The sequence below is a fragment of the Trichosurus vulpecula genome, chromosome 2 (genome assembly GCF_011100635.1).
Source record: "Trichosurus vulpecula isolate mTriVul1 chromosome 2, mTriVul1.pri, whole genome shotgun sequence".
Lineage (NCBI taxonomy): Eukaryota > Metazoa > Chordata > Mammalia > Diprotodontia > Phalangeridae > Trichosurus > Trichosurus vulpecula.
Window position 1 is genome coordinate 87,688,793 of NC_050574.1, and position 15,183 is coordinate 87,703,975.

A 15,183-nucleotide genomic window follows, 5' to 3' on the forward strand; every position below is an offset into this window, starting at 1 on the left:
AATGGAATGAATCATGAGAAAGAAGAAACAGAACTAAAAAAAAAAAAAAACCAACCCAAAAACAAAAGAGAAGGAAAAAGGGGGGAGAAAAAGGCAAGCATGAAGTGTGCCTCCATCTGCATTCATATTTCATAGTTCTTTCTCTGGATGTAGATAGCATTCTCCAACATGAGTCCTTTGGAGTTGTCTTTGTACCTTGTGTTGCTGAGAAGAGCGAAGTCTGTCAGGGTTGGTCCTCACAGAATCCATATATCTGTGGTTGTGTATAATGTTCTCCTGGCTCTGCTCCGCTCACTCAGCATTATGTCGTGTAGGTTTTTTCCAGGTTATTATGAAGTCTGTATCATCCCCATTTCTTACGGCACAATAGTATTCCATTACCTTCATATACCATAGCTTGTTCAGCCATTCCACAATTGATGGGCATCCCTTTGATTTCCAATTCTTAGCTACCACGAAAAGAGCCGCTATAAATATTTTTGTACATATGGGTCCCTTTCCCTCTTGTGTGATTTCTTTGGGATACAACCCTAGAAGTGGTATTGCTGGGTCAAAAGGTATGAACATTTTTATACCCCATTGGGCGTAGTTCCAAATTGCTCTCCAAAATGGCTGGATCATCTCACAACTCCACCAGCAATGTAACAATGTTCCAATTTTCTCACATCCTCTCCAACATTTATCATTTTCCTGTTTTGTTATTTTAGCCAATCTGACAGGAGAGATGTGGTATCTAAGAGTTGTTTTGATTTGCATTAGAATTAGATTAGATTAGATTGATTAGATTTAGATTATTTAGTTTCCAATTAATTTTTAGCATATTTTTCCATGGTTCTTTGTTACAAATAATTCTTATTGCATCATGATCTGAAAAGTGTGCTTTGACTACTTCTGCCTTTCTGCACTGGATTGTGAGGTTTTTATGCCCTAGTACATGGTCAATTTTTGAGTATGTGCCATGTACCGCTGAGAAGAAAGTATATTCCTTCTTATCCCCATTCAGTTTTCTCCAGAGGTCTATTATATCTGCCTTTTCTAAAATTCTGTTTACCTCCTTAACTTCTTTCTTATTTATTTTGAGGTTAGATTTGTCAAGTTCCGAAAGGGCTGGTTGAGATCTCCCAATATTATAGTTTTGCTATTTCTTCCTGTAACTCCCTTACCCTCTCCTCTAAGAATTTGTATGCCATACCACTTGGTGCATATACGTTAAACAATGATATTGCTTCATTGTTTATGGTGCCTTTTAGCAGGATGTAGTGTCCTTCCTTATCTCTTTTAATTAAATCTATCTTTACTTTTGTTTGTCTGAGATTAGGATTGCTACACCTGCTTTTTTTACTTTAGCTGAGGCGCAATATATTTTACTCCAGCCTGTTACTTTTACCCTGTGTGTATCCCCCTGTTTCAAATGCATTTCTTGTAAACAGCATATTGTAGGATTATGGTTTTTAATCCATTCTGCTGTCTGCTTCCGTTCTATGGGAGAGTTCATCCCATTCACGTTCACAGTTATGATTTCTATCTGTGTCTTTTTCTCCATCCTATTTCCCCCTGTTTATGCTTTTATTTCTCCCTTTTCCCTTCCCCTCCTCAACAAAGTTTTGCTTCTGACCACCGCCTTCCTGAGTTTACCCTCCCTCTTTATTCCCCTCCCTTATCTTGTTTCCCATTTATTACTTCTCCCCTCCCATTCTCCAGAAAACACAGAGAGTAGTCATAGGGCTACTTCTTTTACTTCCCAGAAGATACAGGTTCCAGAAAATTTAGTCTAAGCCATGGTCAGTGACCCACTTATCAAGAGAGGTGCTGATGGCCTGGCCTGGTCTGGACTATTATTATTTCTTCCCTTCAGTTGGGTCAGCAACCACAGCAAGGATGGAAAAGACCCTTCTTATTGAGCCTTGAAAGGGCGAGGGAGGTCAGGGCAGGTGGAAAGCTGTAAGATTAGATGCAGTTGGGAAAGTGGTTTGGCCTTCAGGTGTGGCTAATCTCAGGAGTTTATTGTAGCACCCAAGGCAAAAGGATGTTGAATGCAGTCTAGTTATGATTTCAAACTGCCTGTCCCTTTCACAGGCATCTGTTGACCAGAAGAGCAAGACAGTCCTGATAGGTGCACATTTCCAAAGGGAGATGGCCTAGTGTCATCTCAGAGAGGAGTTTACAATCACATTTCTATAAGGGATCAAAGCATATGCTGCAGCCCTTTCCTGGACTCTGGTTGGCATGTAGAGAGGCTGCCCTTTGTTTGGATTTGTAAGTATTTTGTCCACCTCTTACTAGAGTGATACTGTGCAATACCAGGAAAGGGGAAATGGAAATTATGGGTTCACTTAAAATAACTGGTGGCTAGATATGGTACACTAGTATAATGCCCATTATTTATTGCAGTTCTCAGAGAGAACACTGCCCCATGATTAGGCCCCTCCTTCACCATGTCACTGATTATGAGGCCCATGACTTATCTAAATATTTTCTTATTGATTTTTCCCCTCATTTGCCTCAAAATCTCCCTTTGTACATCATTTCCCACCTTCTCCAGGGCCACTTCCATCCAGGTATTCCAACTACCGGCTCCAAATGTAGGAGGAGTAGATTTTTCAAGCTTTAAATCTCCCAGTGTAAGGTATTACCTCTTCCCAGTGTAAGGCCCTCCTTAGGGCAGCTAGGCGGTGTAGTCAATAGAGTACTGAGAATGGAGACAGGAGGACTCAAATTTCTGAGTTCAAATCTGGTATCAGACATTTACTAGCTATGTGACCCAAGGCAAGTCACTTCACCCTGTTCATATCAGTTCCTCACCTGGAAAATGAACCAGGGAAGGAAATTTCAAATCATGCCAGTATCTTTGCCAAGAAAACCCTAAATGAGGTCATGCAGAGTCAGAGTGAAAAAAAGACTAAACAAGAACCACCCCTGACAAGAGAAAATCCATGCTGATGGGTGGAAAGCAAATGAGTAACTGAATGCTCTCAACTCTTTCTGATTGCTTGAACTTGGGTTGGGGGGAGGGAGGAGAGAAATCATGTGAGGAGTGACAAAGGACTGTAAAATGGATCAACAGGCTCCTAATGTCAGCAATATTTTTTCTCTGCTGTCATTTTTATCCTACTGTTATCTTAGTATCACTTAAAACCAATTTATTTAAAAGTCAAGAACTCACTTTCCTGATGTCATTGGTCTTTTTCCAAAAAGAAGGATAAACAAAAATCTGTGAGTAGTAATAGTTGCCTCACTATCCAGTTCCAGTTGGGCAATGCTGTTCTTTCCCTCTATCCCTCTCTATTTCTTTCCCTCTGCCTTTTCTTTCTTCCTTTCTTCCTTCCTTCCTTTCTTTCCTTCTTCCTTTTTTCCTTTTTCTTTTTGTTTTTCCTTTCTTTCTTACTTCCTTTCCTTCTTCCTTAATCCCTCTCTTCCTTCCTTCCTTCCTTTCTTCCTTCCTCCCTCCCTCCCTTCTTTCTTTCTTTCTTTTTCCCCTATTTTTGGAATGCTAAGGTAGTCAAAAGCCTTTAATGAGTCTTGCCTTTGTTTGAATTGTGCAGGTAAAGTAGGATCTTTTGTTGTCTCTTGTTTTGGAGTGCTTCTCAGCATTGAGGAAATCAAGTGCCTTTGAGGAGTCTTGCCTTTGTTTCAGTTGGGAGTCTTTGAACCAAGACTCTTGGATGACCTGCTTAAGAAACAAGAAAGCCTCAAGCCCCAGGCTCCAAATCCTTTTGCTAAGTAGGTACTAAGCCCCAAGCCCCCGAGAAGGGTGTGTGTGGGGAGGCATTTTTAAGGAGCACCCCACCCCACCTCTCTTACAAAATCCAGATGTTGGTGCTTCTCTCTCTCTGGTAACTATGCATGCTATGGTCTGACAGAAACCTGTCTGTTGATCTGTTTATAATTTCTGCTCATAATTTCTGTTTCTATTTGCTCTGAAGTATAGGGTGCTGACTTCTGCCCCACTCTAACTAAGTGAATGATATTTGTATGTTTAATTAAAGTGAGTTTGTTAACCCCTTAAAGTTGCTTTCCTTAGAAAAGCAGATCAAAGATCTGTGCTAGCAGCCCTCCTGTGTACTGGTATTATTGGCCTTAAACAGCCACAGTAGGAGCAATGCAATAGCATTGTTGTTATACTCATAGGGATTCATACCTTTACCTGTGGATACTCTGCCAAAAGGAATACAAGTTTTTGATAGCTGAAACCTCAGAAGATATTTTTCAGGATTCATATTCCTGATTTCAAAACTGGTCTCAGACATTTACTAGCTATACGAACCTAGGCAAGTCATTTCACCCTGTTTACCTGACTTCATCATATGCAAAATGATCCAGGGAAGGAAATGCCATACCATGCCAATATCTTTGCCAGAAAAACCCTAAATCAGGTCATGAAGAGTCAGATTGAAAAAAAGACTAAACAAGATACGTTTTTTGTTTTCCTTATTTATTTTACCTTTAAAAATGGGGACAATTAAATCTCTTGCCTCATGTATCTGCACTCATGATTTCTTAAAATACAACATTGAAAATCCATTAATATTCCAATGGAGCTGCTTGACCAGGCCTCAAATCCAAATTACTCTGGCTCTCACTTATTAGCCAACAATAGGTCCTAGCCCAAACCCCACTTGGTCACTGTTTGGGCTAACATAGCTCAGAGCGAGGGTAAATAGCAACTGTTTCTGTTTTGGCCAGAATCAAAAAGGGTCTTCTCTTCCTGCATAGAAATTCACTTTTTTGACTGGGTAAAAGAAGTCATTTTCCCCCTCATTTCTTATGTCACCTTAATCACTGAACAGGCATTGCCTCAGACAAACTCAGACCTAGGAAAGACCTTAGTTTTATAAAGACCAAGGTCTTCCATTGCAGTAAGGGCCATGTCCAGTCCATCCTGATCTACATCTTGCCACTGGGCCGTGATGGCTCTGTGGGAGAAAGTGGGGCTGGTGACTTTGCACACCCCTGCCTCACTTAAATTCAGTCCACTTCCAAGTCAAGAAATCACCTTCCTGATGTCATTGGTCCTCTGTGACAACAAAGGAAAAACAACCATAGCAATATCCTAGTGCTCAAATAAGAAGATTGGCATAAATTTGCATGATTGTACTTATTTTAAAATATTGTCAGATATATAGAAAAAAATTATAGACTGCTATGTGTAAGTACAGTTTTCTTTTGCAAATACAATTTTATTAATATATTTTGTGTTTTCCTCATTTGAATTTTTCCCAGTATTCTTCCCTCAGTCTCTCCTAGACAGCCATTTCATGAAACAAATAGTTTTTATTTGGGGGGGGGGGCATATGGGTAGATGAGAAGAGAAAAAAAAAACCAGCAAAGTTGATCAATACAGTGGAAAAATCTGCAAAATTAAGCCATGTACCATACCCATAATCTGGGTATTTTTGCAAAGGTGGAAAGTTGTGTATGTCTTCTCATATCTCTTCTTTGGGTCCATGCTTGTTACTTGCAGTTTCACATTTGCTTTTGCTTGTTGTGTGGTCATTCTTGCCATTTACTTTGTTATTAATTAAAATTAATTAAAATCTGATGGAGAAGAGTAGGCAGAAGCAGCCTGGCTGCTCTCTCTTAGGAAAAGGCAAAAGCAAGAGAGAAATAGGTGTGAATCTCAGCACCTTGTCTCCTGGGTTACATTTTTATTAAATGGAGAGAAGTAAAAACCGAAGGACCAACAGGTAAAAGAAGGAATGAGTGAGAGGATGATGGAGCCATTCTGGGGCAAGGTGGGGACTCAGTTACCATCGCTAGGGCCCCCCCACCAGCTCTGGAGGGGCCAAGGCCAGGGCCTCAGATAGGGGAAGGGAAGGGCTCCACCAGAATAGCTGAAAACTTGGTGTCTCCAAAAGCCTCATTCATGCGAGTCTCAAAGAAGCGTTGAAGGCCAATGATTGTCTGGACCTCGGCTTTGTCCTCCACGATTTTGTTGAATTGCTTGAACATGCATCCCACGTCCTGGGCAAACTCCTGTGGGGAGCTATACAGGGGTGACAGTTTCTCCTGGAGGCGTGCGCGGATCAGAGTGAGGTCCAGGATGCCTGGCTTATCTGCAGAGGGCATGGGGTCCATGGCCAGGTGGTGCAGAGGACGACACGGCTCATGGCACAGCAAGGCCAACAGCACACGCTCACACTTCTGCTGATCAGTAGGTGAGAGCTTGGTAGGGCAGGGGTTCCCACTGGGGGTCAAGGCCGCACTCTCAGGGCCAGGAAAAGGGACTTCATCTTTACAATCCACCACCTCCTGGCACAGGGAGCAGCTCCACTCCTCCTCAGGTACCTCCTGCAGGGTTGGCAGGTGACACTCCAAATGGAAGCAGAATTCACACCGGCTACACATCACCAGGTCCCCTGGCTTCTGGCAGACACGGCAGATAGTGGCGCTGTCATCCAGGGCTCCAGGGCCACCAGTGGCCATGGTGGCAGCAGTGGTGGCTGCTGATGCATCAGGGCCTCCCAGCACTTCCAGGCCAGAGATGGTGCTGCTGCTGGGGAAAGCTAGATGGGGGCCCTCAGGCCCTGAGGCCTCCAGGGGAGGCAGCCGCAGTGGTTTTCTCTCCAGCCCCTCCACCCCTGGAGGGGCTCCGATGGCAGCCTCTGTCTCTTCCTCCTTGACCATGGCCATGGATGGCATAGGAGGTCCCCCTGGGGCCCCTGGCTGGCCCCCCCTCTCAATGACAATGAGGTTGTAGTCCTTGTTGGTCGTTGCTGGGAAGACTTTGAAGCCAGGGAGCTGCCTATCCCCTGTTAGATCCAGATCCAGACTGAGGCGCTCCAAGCTTACCCTGGGCACCTTCGGCATAAGGCCACTCACTTCCCCCTCCCCCGATCTGGACCTTTTCATTCTGGACACATTGGGCTCAGCACTGCAGGAGTCATCTGGGCTATAGCTCCCATAGCCATCCTGCAGGTCCATGGCCTGATTCCCTCCTCCAGACTTGCCAGGGGTCTGGGGAGGGGCCACGGAACAGGGACCACTCCTCTCCAAAACAATCTTGCCAAAGGCCTGGGTGCTTTTGGTCCAAGCGTTGAAGTCCCACTGCAACTTCATGTCCTCCTGGGGTTCCACAGGATCCACAGTCATCTTGAGGGCTCGCTGTAGCTGGAAGTAAATCAGCTTCTTGGACAGCAGCAGGGCTGTGTTGTTATCACTCTCCAGGGCCCAGGAGGCAAAGCGCAGGATGTGCTCCTGGTGCCTCTGGATCTTGGTCATGGCCCAGTGCTGGCGCTCCAGGCGCTCCTGCTGCCCCTCCGCCACCTTCTGGGTCTCCTTGGCTAGCACACGTCCCCTCTTGTTCAGTTCTTTCATGATCTGCAGGATAGCCATTTTCACATCCACCTGTACCCGCTTCTGCACTTCTGTCACCTGGCGGATGGAGGCATGTACTTCCTTGGTGTTCTTCTGCAGGGTGGCGTGCTTGTCCCCCAAGCGCTTGACCAGGGAGGCCAGAAGCTTCCTCTGGTTTCTCACAGCATCCTCCAGGAACTGGTATTGATGGTCCTTGTGGGCACTGAGCTGACAATCTTGGCAGGTAAGGGTATCACAGCTCTCACAAAACAGGGCCAGAGGTTGGTACTTGTGCACTGAGCAGTAGATGGTATGCTCCCCATCGGGGGACTTGGCAGGGTCAGTGGAACGGATGGTGTGGTCCTTGGTGTACTTGACCCGCTGATGGGCCTCCACGCATGTCTCACACAGGGACTCTGAGCACTCGACACAGTAGCTGGTGGCTGGGGCGTTGTCCTCACAGCTGGTGCAGCACTGGTTGGCATCCTCGGGGTCCGGGGCCGCCTTGGCGCCGCTGTCTCTCATGAAGTAGTTTTCCACGATATCCTTGGCGAGGCACTGGTGCTTGCAGACCGGACAATCCACCACCGCGCCTTCACCCTCGTTGTTGCCGGCGGCAGGCTCGGCTGCCGTGCCTGTGGCGCAGCCCAGCGTGGAGGAGGGCCCGAGCAACAGGCACTGGCGGCACATTGAGTGCAGGCAGGGCAGCAGGCGCGGCTCCCGCTCAGGCCGCAGGAGTTCCTGGCACACGCCGCAGTGCTCCAGCGGCTCACCTGCCTCTCTCGGCCCGCCCCCGACGGAGGCGGAGGAGGTGGAGGTGGAGGCGGAGGCCGCGGGCTCCAGGGGGCTCACGGGCGCAGCCAAGGCCGAGGCCGCCGCCCCCCCGGGGCCTGCAGGACCGCGCTTGTCGGCCCCCGCCGGCCCGTCCACTGAGCCCGGGCTGTCCGCGCCCACCGCCACTGACGCTGCCGCTGCCATCCTGCGCCGCTGACGCTTTCTCTGCCGGGACTGGGCCCTGGCCTCACGCGGCTCCCTTCGCGCTCGCGCCGAGGCCGAGGCCGAGGCCATGGGAGATCGTTCGTGCACGGGCACAGGCGCGGCCTCGGTCACAGCCTTCTGCGTGTGCGCGGCGGAACGCGCCCTCCGCTCAGAGGCGGGAGGGGAAGGGCAGGTCGGCGCTTCGGCTTCGCGCAGAGACTCAGCACCGCGCCCCTCCAGCGCCACCGCCACCACCTTTGCCGCTCGGCTCTGTTGGCCTTCCCTTTGCCGGCCACGCGCCGCCTCAGGCTCCTGGGACTGCATGATGGAAGAACGCGGCTCCTGGGCTGGGCTGCTGGGACCCGACGTAGGTGAAGGGACCGCGGCTGGACCACGCCGAGGCGAAGGCGAGCAGGAGCACGAGTGGGAGCGGGAGCAGAGAGAAGAGCAGCACTGCGGTGTCTTTTCGTTTCTAGGAAAGGGTAAAACGCTAACCTTAGTCATGGAGCTATGACCATGTGACAAGTACTAATATAAACCCCATATTCTATTGCCTCCCATTCCCCTCAAAAGGCCAGCTGTCCGTTTTCACAGATCCGTAAGAAAAAAGGCATTTTCCCAGGAGAAAACCTACCGTAGATGTCCTTCTGGGAGGCTTCTCAGGTAGGAGCACAGCTCCAGGTAGAATCTATTCTCTGAGCAGAGATTTCAGAAACTGAGCCCTAACTGGCCTTTTATATTCCTTTTCTCCTCAAGAGTCTCCTCCTCTTTTCCATTTACATAAAGAAGGTGTGAATTCCAAGTTGTCAAGAGTGTTCCAGGAGAAAAAGCCTTTCCTTCCACCTCACCAGTCACCACCCCTCAGTTCTTAGTTACCCTCTCAGCTTAGCACCTCCTTTAATTAACATTCTCATCCAGACCAAACTGCTCATCTGACCTCCAGTTTTGAAAAGGGAGAAGAGGTGTTGATATAAAAAAATAAAATAAATAATTATTTTCAACAGAATGGTCATAGGGAAAAAGAGAAGTGCTCCAGGATTGTTGGAAAAGAACAAATGTTCTGATTTTGCATCCCTAAACATTATGCTCAAGATCTGGAAAAAATATTCATTCCTCATGGACTGATCATGGACAGGATTGAAAGTTTAGCATGAGATGTGATGAAGGAGATGAGAGGCCACCACATGGTTGCCCTATGTGTCCTCAAAGGTGGCTATAAATTCTTTACTGATTTGCTGGATCCGATCAAGGCACTGAACAGGAATACTGATCAATCTGTTCCTATGACTGTAGATTTTATCAGACTGAAGAGCTACTGTAATGACCAGTCAACAGGGAACATAAAAGTCATTGGGGGAGATGATCTCTCAACTTTAATTGGAAAGAATGTCCTGATTGTTGAAGATATAATTGACACGGGGAAAACAATGCAGACTTTGCTTTCCCTGATCAAGCAGCATAATCCAAAGAAGGTGAAAGTTGCCAACTTGCTGGTGAAAAGGACCCCACTAAGTGTGGGATACAGGCCTGACTTTGTTGGATTTGAAATTCCAGACAGATTTGTTGTTGGCTATGCCCTGGACTACAACGAGTTCTTCAGAGACTTAAACCATGTCTGTGTCATTAGCGAGACTGGCAAAGACAAGTACAAAGCATGAGATAACCTTGGTGTGCAGAAAGTTTTGAAACACTTGGGGGAAACCCATCAACTTCACCTGCATCCCCACCTCAATTTGTCCATTGTTTCAGCCCTGTGACCATCTACTTATTAGAGCTTTTTGCATTGACTGTATCTTGTCTGTTTTATATTGGAGGAAGGTCAAAATGTTGCTGCAGTTCTGATTGCTGTCTCATTTGTCCTACAAAACTTAAAAAAAACTATTACTTCCCCTGGGAGGGTTTTATTACTTAAATTGCTGTTTGGCTTATGAATAGTAAGTTACCTAAACTACTGAGATGAAATACTTCAAGTATTGTGCATGTAAGAGAAGTTTAAAGAGGATAGATTGATTTTAAAATGGGTAATTTAATTAATTATATTAATGAAAATGGAGAGGACTGATTCAATTTGTTAGTTAACACCTCTTCCTTGTCAAAAAGGGAACAGTTTCAATATCTGTTCCACTTCTGTTGAGAATATGAGGGGCTTGATTTTCCCTTATCTCTATCTCTAAGAGTTACATTATGATTTTGAGATCTTTGGCTGTTGTTGTTAACATGGAATTAAAATGGAAGCAAAGAGTTCATTTCATTGACATTGGCGATAGAAAGAAAAGCCAAAAACTAAATGCTCACTGAGCTGTGTCCTACTCTTAGATTATTTCCTTTTTGTGCTCACCAGTCCAAAATAGTTTTCTTTTCAACAAGAATTGACATTCTGAAAGCTATGACATTTGACTTTTGAAATCTGTAATGCAAAATGCTTAAAGGCTGTCTCTTTAAAAGAAAAAAATATCATTGCAATGTTCCTTTGTCAAAGCTAACTCTAGCTGGCTGATTATCAGTGGGGAACAACTAGGATGAGGGCTCATGAGCTTTAATATTACAGAACACAACCCCTCAGGCTTACACCTAAACCTCAAGGGAAGAAGTTGTCAGCTGTTTTCTGGGGTCCAAATCTGCCAAAATATGTTGGAGATGGGAAGAGGACTACATTTCTCTGTGTTATTTCCTCAGATAGAATGTAAGCTCCTTGAGGATAAGGATTCCTTCATTTTTGCTCTTGTATCTCTAATGACCAGCTTACTTTCAGATTTAATATTTGCTGAATAAAGGCTTATTGTGTGACTCACTTACCTTCTGGGACCCAATTTTCTCATCTATAAAATGGGTCTGGCCAGGGGGTACCAGGTGGGAAAGTGGAACAATTATTAATAAGTCAACATATATTGATAGAATTTTTTTCTAGTTTATTTTGCACCATTTATTATACAGCAAAGTACATCATTAGTAGTGGTGATAATGACAATTAAATACTTTGCACTTCATAGTGATACTTTCATTGCTGGATCTTGATGGTACTTTGTTAACAAGGTACAATTACTATTAACACCCTCACTCCCTGTTAGTGTTGCAGAGAAGTAAGTAATGTGCAGTTTATACCTTACCATAAGATATTGCTTAGTGGGGAGAATTCTGACCATACAATTTAATGCTCCAAACACTAGTGAATTTTTTAGTTTTCAACATTGATTTCCACAAGATTTTGAGATATCAATTTTCTCCCCATTTCTACCTTCCCTCCTATTTCCAAGATGGCATATATTCTGATTGTTCCATTCCCCAGTCAGCCCTCCCCTCTTTCACCCCACAACCCCCACCCCTGTCCCCTTTCCCCTACTTTCTTGTAGGGCAGGATAGATTTCTATGCCCCCTTCCCTATATATCTTGTTTCCCAGCTGTATGCAAAAACATTTTTTTTTATTTTTTTAAGTATCTACTTTTAAAACTTTGAGTTCCAAATTCTCTCCCCTATTCTCTTCCCACCCATCCTTCCTTTGGAAGGCAAGCAATTCAACAAAGATCACATATGTATCATTATGTAAAACACTTCCACAATGCTTATGTTGTGAAAGGCTAACTATATTTCCCTCCATCCTATCCTGTCCGCCTTTATTCAGTTTTCTCCCTTGACCCTGTGCCTTTTCAAAGTGTTTGCTTTTGATTGCCTCCTCCCCCTATCTTCCTCCCTTCTATCTTCCCCCCCTTTTTAATCCCCTTCCCCTTACTTTCCTGTGGAGCAAGATACCCAATTGAGTTTATATGTTATTCCCTCCTCAAGTCACATCCAATGAGAGCAAGATTCACTCATTGCCACTAACCTACCCCCTCTTCTCTTCCAACAGAAGTGCTTTTTCTTGCCACTTTTATGTTAGATAATTTACCCCATTCTGTCTCTGCCTTTCTCCCTCTCTCAATATATTCCTCTCTCACCCCTTAATGTAATTTTATTTTTTTAGATATCATCCCTTCATATTCAACTCTAACCCTATGCCCTCTGTCTCTGTCTCTCTCTCTGTCTCTCTCTCTATATATATATACATATATATATATATATATGTATGCACACACACACACACACACACACACACTTCAACACTTCAACTACCCTAATAATGAGAAAGGTCACATGAAGTACACACATCATCTTTCCATGTAGGAATGTAAACAAAACAGTTTGACTTTATTAAGTCCCTTATGAATTCATTTTCTTGTTTACTTTTTCATGCATCTCTTGATTCTTGTATTTGAAAGTCAAACGTTTTATTCAGCTTTGGTCTTTTCATTGAGAAAGCTTGTGAAAGTCCTGTATTTTATTGAAATTCCGTATTTTGCCTTGGAGCATTATACTCAGTTTTTCTGGGTGGATGGTTCTTGGTTTTAATCCTAGCTCTTTTGACCTCTTGATTATCTTATTCCAAGCCTCAGATCCTTTAATGTAGAAGCTGCTAGATCTTGTGTTATCCTGATGGTATTTCTATAATACTCGAATTATTTCTTTGTGGCTGCTTGCAATATTTTCTCTTTTACCTGGGAACTCTGGAATTTGCCTACAATATTCCTAGAAGTTTTCTTTTTGGGATCTTTTTCAAGAGGCAATCAGTGGATTCTTTGAATTTCTATCTTACCCTCTGATTCTAGAATATCGGGGCATTTGGTTTAGTCTATTCTTTAAGGTGTTATTTTCATCAGTATCTTTTTGGTTCTCCTTTAGCAAGTCATTGACTTGTTTATCATGGTTTTCTTGCATCACCCTCATTTCTCTTCCCAATTTTTCCTCTACTTCTCTTACTTGCTTTTCCAAATCCTTTTTGAGCTCTTCCATGGTCTAAGCCCAATTTATATTTTTCTTGGAGACTTTTGACATAAGCTCTTTGACTTTGTTGACTTCTTGTGTCTGTATGTTTTGTTCTTCTTTGTCACCAAAAAAGGAATCTAGAGGTTGAGTTTGAGTCCGAGTTTGAGTCTGAGTTCGTTTTCACTGCCTGTTCATGTTCCCAGCCAACTACTTGACCCTTGAGTTTTTTGTTAGGATGTGACTGCTTATAGAGTAGAGAGTACTTTGTCCCAAGTTTTAGGGTCCTAGCACTGCTGTTTTCAGAGTTATTTTTACTCCACCGTCACCCCAGGCTCTGTCACAGCAGTGCTCCTTCTCCCCCAAGAACTGCCAACCAGGACCACAATACAGATCCAAGCAGGCTTGCCATGCCATCAAAATACTCCCTAACTAAAAGATTCAGGAGGGTGGTGATATAGAATAAACCAATAGCTACAATGGTGTCTTTTTTGTTATTGTTTTGAGAAAAGGAGAGTTTTGATAAACCTAAAGAGTCCAGATGCTGCATTTGGAATTCACTATTTCATAAAAACTGCAGGGAAGATTGGAAAATAGTATGGCAGAAATTGGACATAGACCAACATCTTACACCGTATACCAAAATAAAGTCAAATCGGTTCACTATTTAGGTATAAAGGCTGATAGTATAAGCAATTTGTGAGAGCAAGGAATAATTTACCTGTCAGATTTATGGGAAAGGGAAGAATTCATGATCTAACAAGAGATAAAGAGCATTACAAAATGCAAAATGGACAATTTTGATTATGTTAAATGGAAAAGATTTTGTATGAACAAAGCTAATGCAACCAAGATTAGGAGGGATGCAGAAAATTGGGAAAAAAATCTTATAACCAGTATCTCTGATAAAGGCTTAATATCTAAAATATACAGGGAACTGAGCCAAATTTACAGGAATACAAGTCATTCCCCAATTGAGAAATGAGCAAAGGATATGAACAGACAGTTTTCAGAGGAAGAAATTTAAAAATATCTATAGTCATATGAAAAAATACTCTAAATCACTACTGATTAGAGAAATGCAAATCAGAACAACTCTTAGGTACCACACCTATCCTGTCAGATTGGCCAACATGAAAAACAGGAAAATCATAAATGTTAGAGAGGATGTGGGAAAACTGGAACACCTGTTACATTGTTGGTAGAGTTGTGAATTGATTCAGCAATTCTGGAGAGCAATTAGAAACTATGCCCAAAAGGCTACAAAAAGTGCATACCGTTTTACACAGCCATACCACTTCTAGGGCTGTATCGCAAAGAGATCAAACAAGTGGGAAAGGGACCAGTACGTACAAAAATATTTGTAGCTGTTCTTTTTGTGGTAGCAAAGAATTGGAAAACAAGGGAATGCCCATCAATTGGGGAATGGCTGAACAAGTGTTATAAACTAAAAATAAAAAATCCGAATTAAAAAAAAAAACGTTAACTAATTGTACAAGTATGACATTAGCTAAGTAACAGAATAGTATATTGATTTCACAAGCCCTTCATGTAATTGTCTCCATACTATTACAAAGAATACAAGAATATATACTAGTAGCAGATGAAAGGCTAAATAGCTAGCTAGACAGATAGTGTATTAGAGTTAGTCAGCCTAAAATTAAATTCCTTTCCAAATCATTTAGTAAATGGGTACTTGGCCTAGTCAATTGCCTGCTACTAGATATGCCTGATATCTGGAGCCCTGAATATTGAACCTGCTTGTTAGATTTGTATCTCCCAGACTATTGGCCAATTCACCTACAGTTGACACAAACAGGAGATACCAGTCAATACTCACCCATTGTCCCTTGGATGTGACCTGTTCTGGGTCCTCAGGACCCTTTGAGACAGGAACAACTCTATATGCCTCCTCAGCCTGGAGAAGCTACAGAAGCTGAGACCTTCTCTTTTCGCAAATGAATTTGATGAGAGAAATGATGGAATTGTAATAAAGCTACCTCCAGTCCCAATATTCTAACTTCTTTATAGGTCCCAGTGAACCGCAGGCCCATTGTACCTCCATAACCACTCACTTCCCACCCCACACAAATGTAGCCACCACCCCTGGCTAACCA

General features: G+C 43.7%; 1 protein-coding gene and 1 pseudogene across 1 annotated transcript; one reads left to right on the top strand and one right to left on the bottom strand.

The window, feature by feature from the left end:
• Positions 1 to 5,796: 5,796 nt before the first annotated feature.
• On the bottom strand, positions 5,797 to 8,775 carry LOC118836647 (transcription intermediary factor 1-beta-like). The gene has a single exon (XM_036743884.1). It carries the CDS (start codon positions 8,773 to 8,775, stop codon positions 5,797 to 5,799), a length of 2,979 nt encoding a protein of 992 aa, XP_036599779.1.
• Positions 8,776 to 9,326: 551 nt separating this feature from the next.
• On the top strand, positions 9,327 to 9,929 carry LOC118838950 (annotated as a pseudogene).
• Positions 9,930 to 15,183: the final 5,254 nt, after the last annotated feature.

Bases quoted from the DNA above. Each gene is read 5' to 3' on its own strand.
- LOC118836647 (XM_036743884.1), bottom strand. From the start codon at position 8,775: ATGACTAAGGTTAGCGTTTTACCCTTTCCTAGAAACGAAAAGACACCG.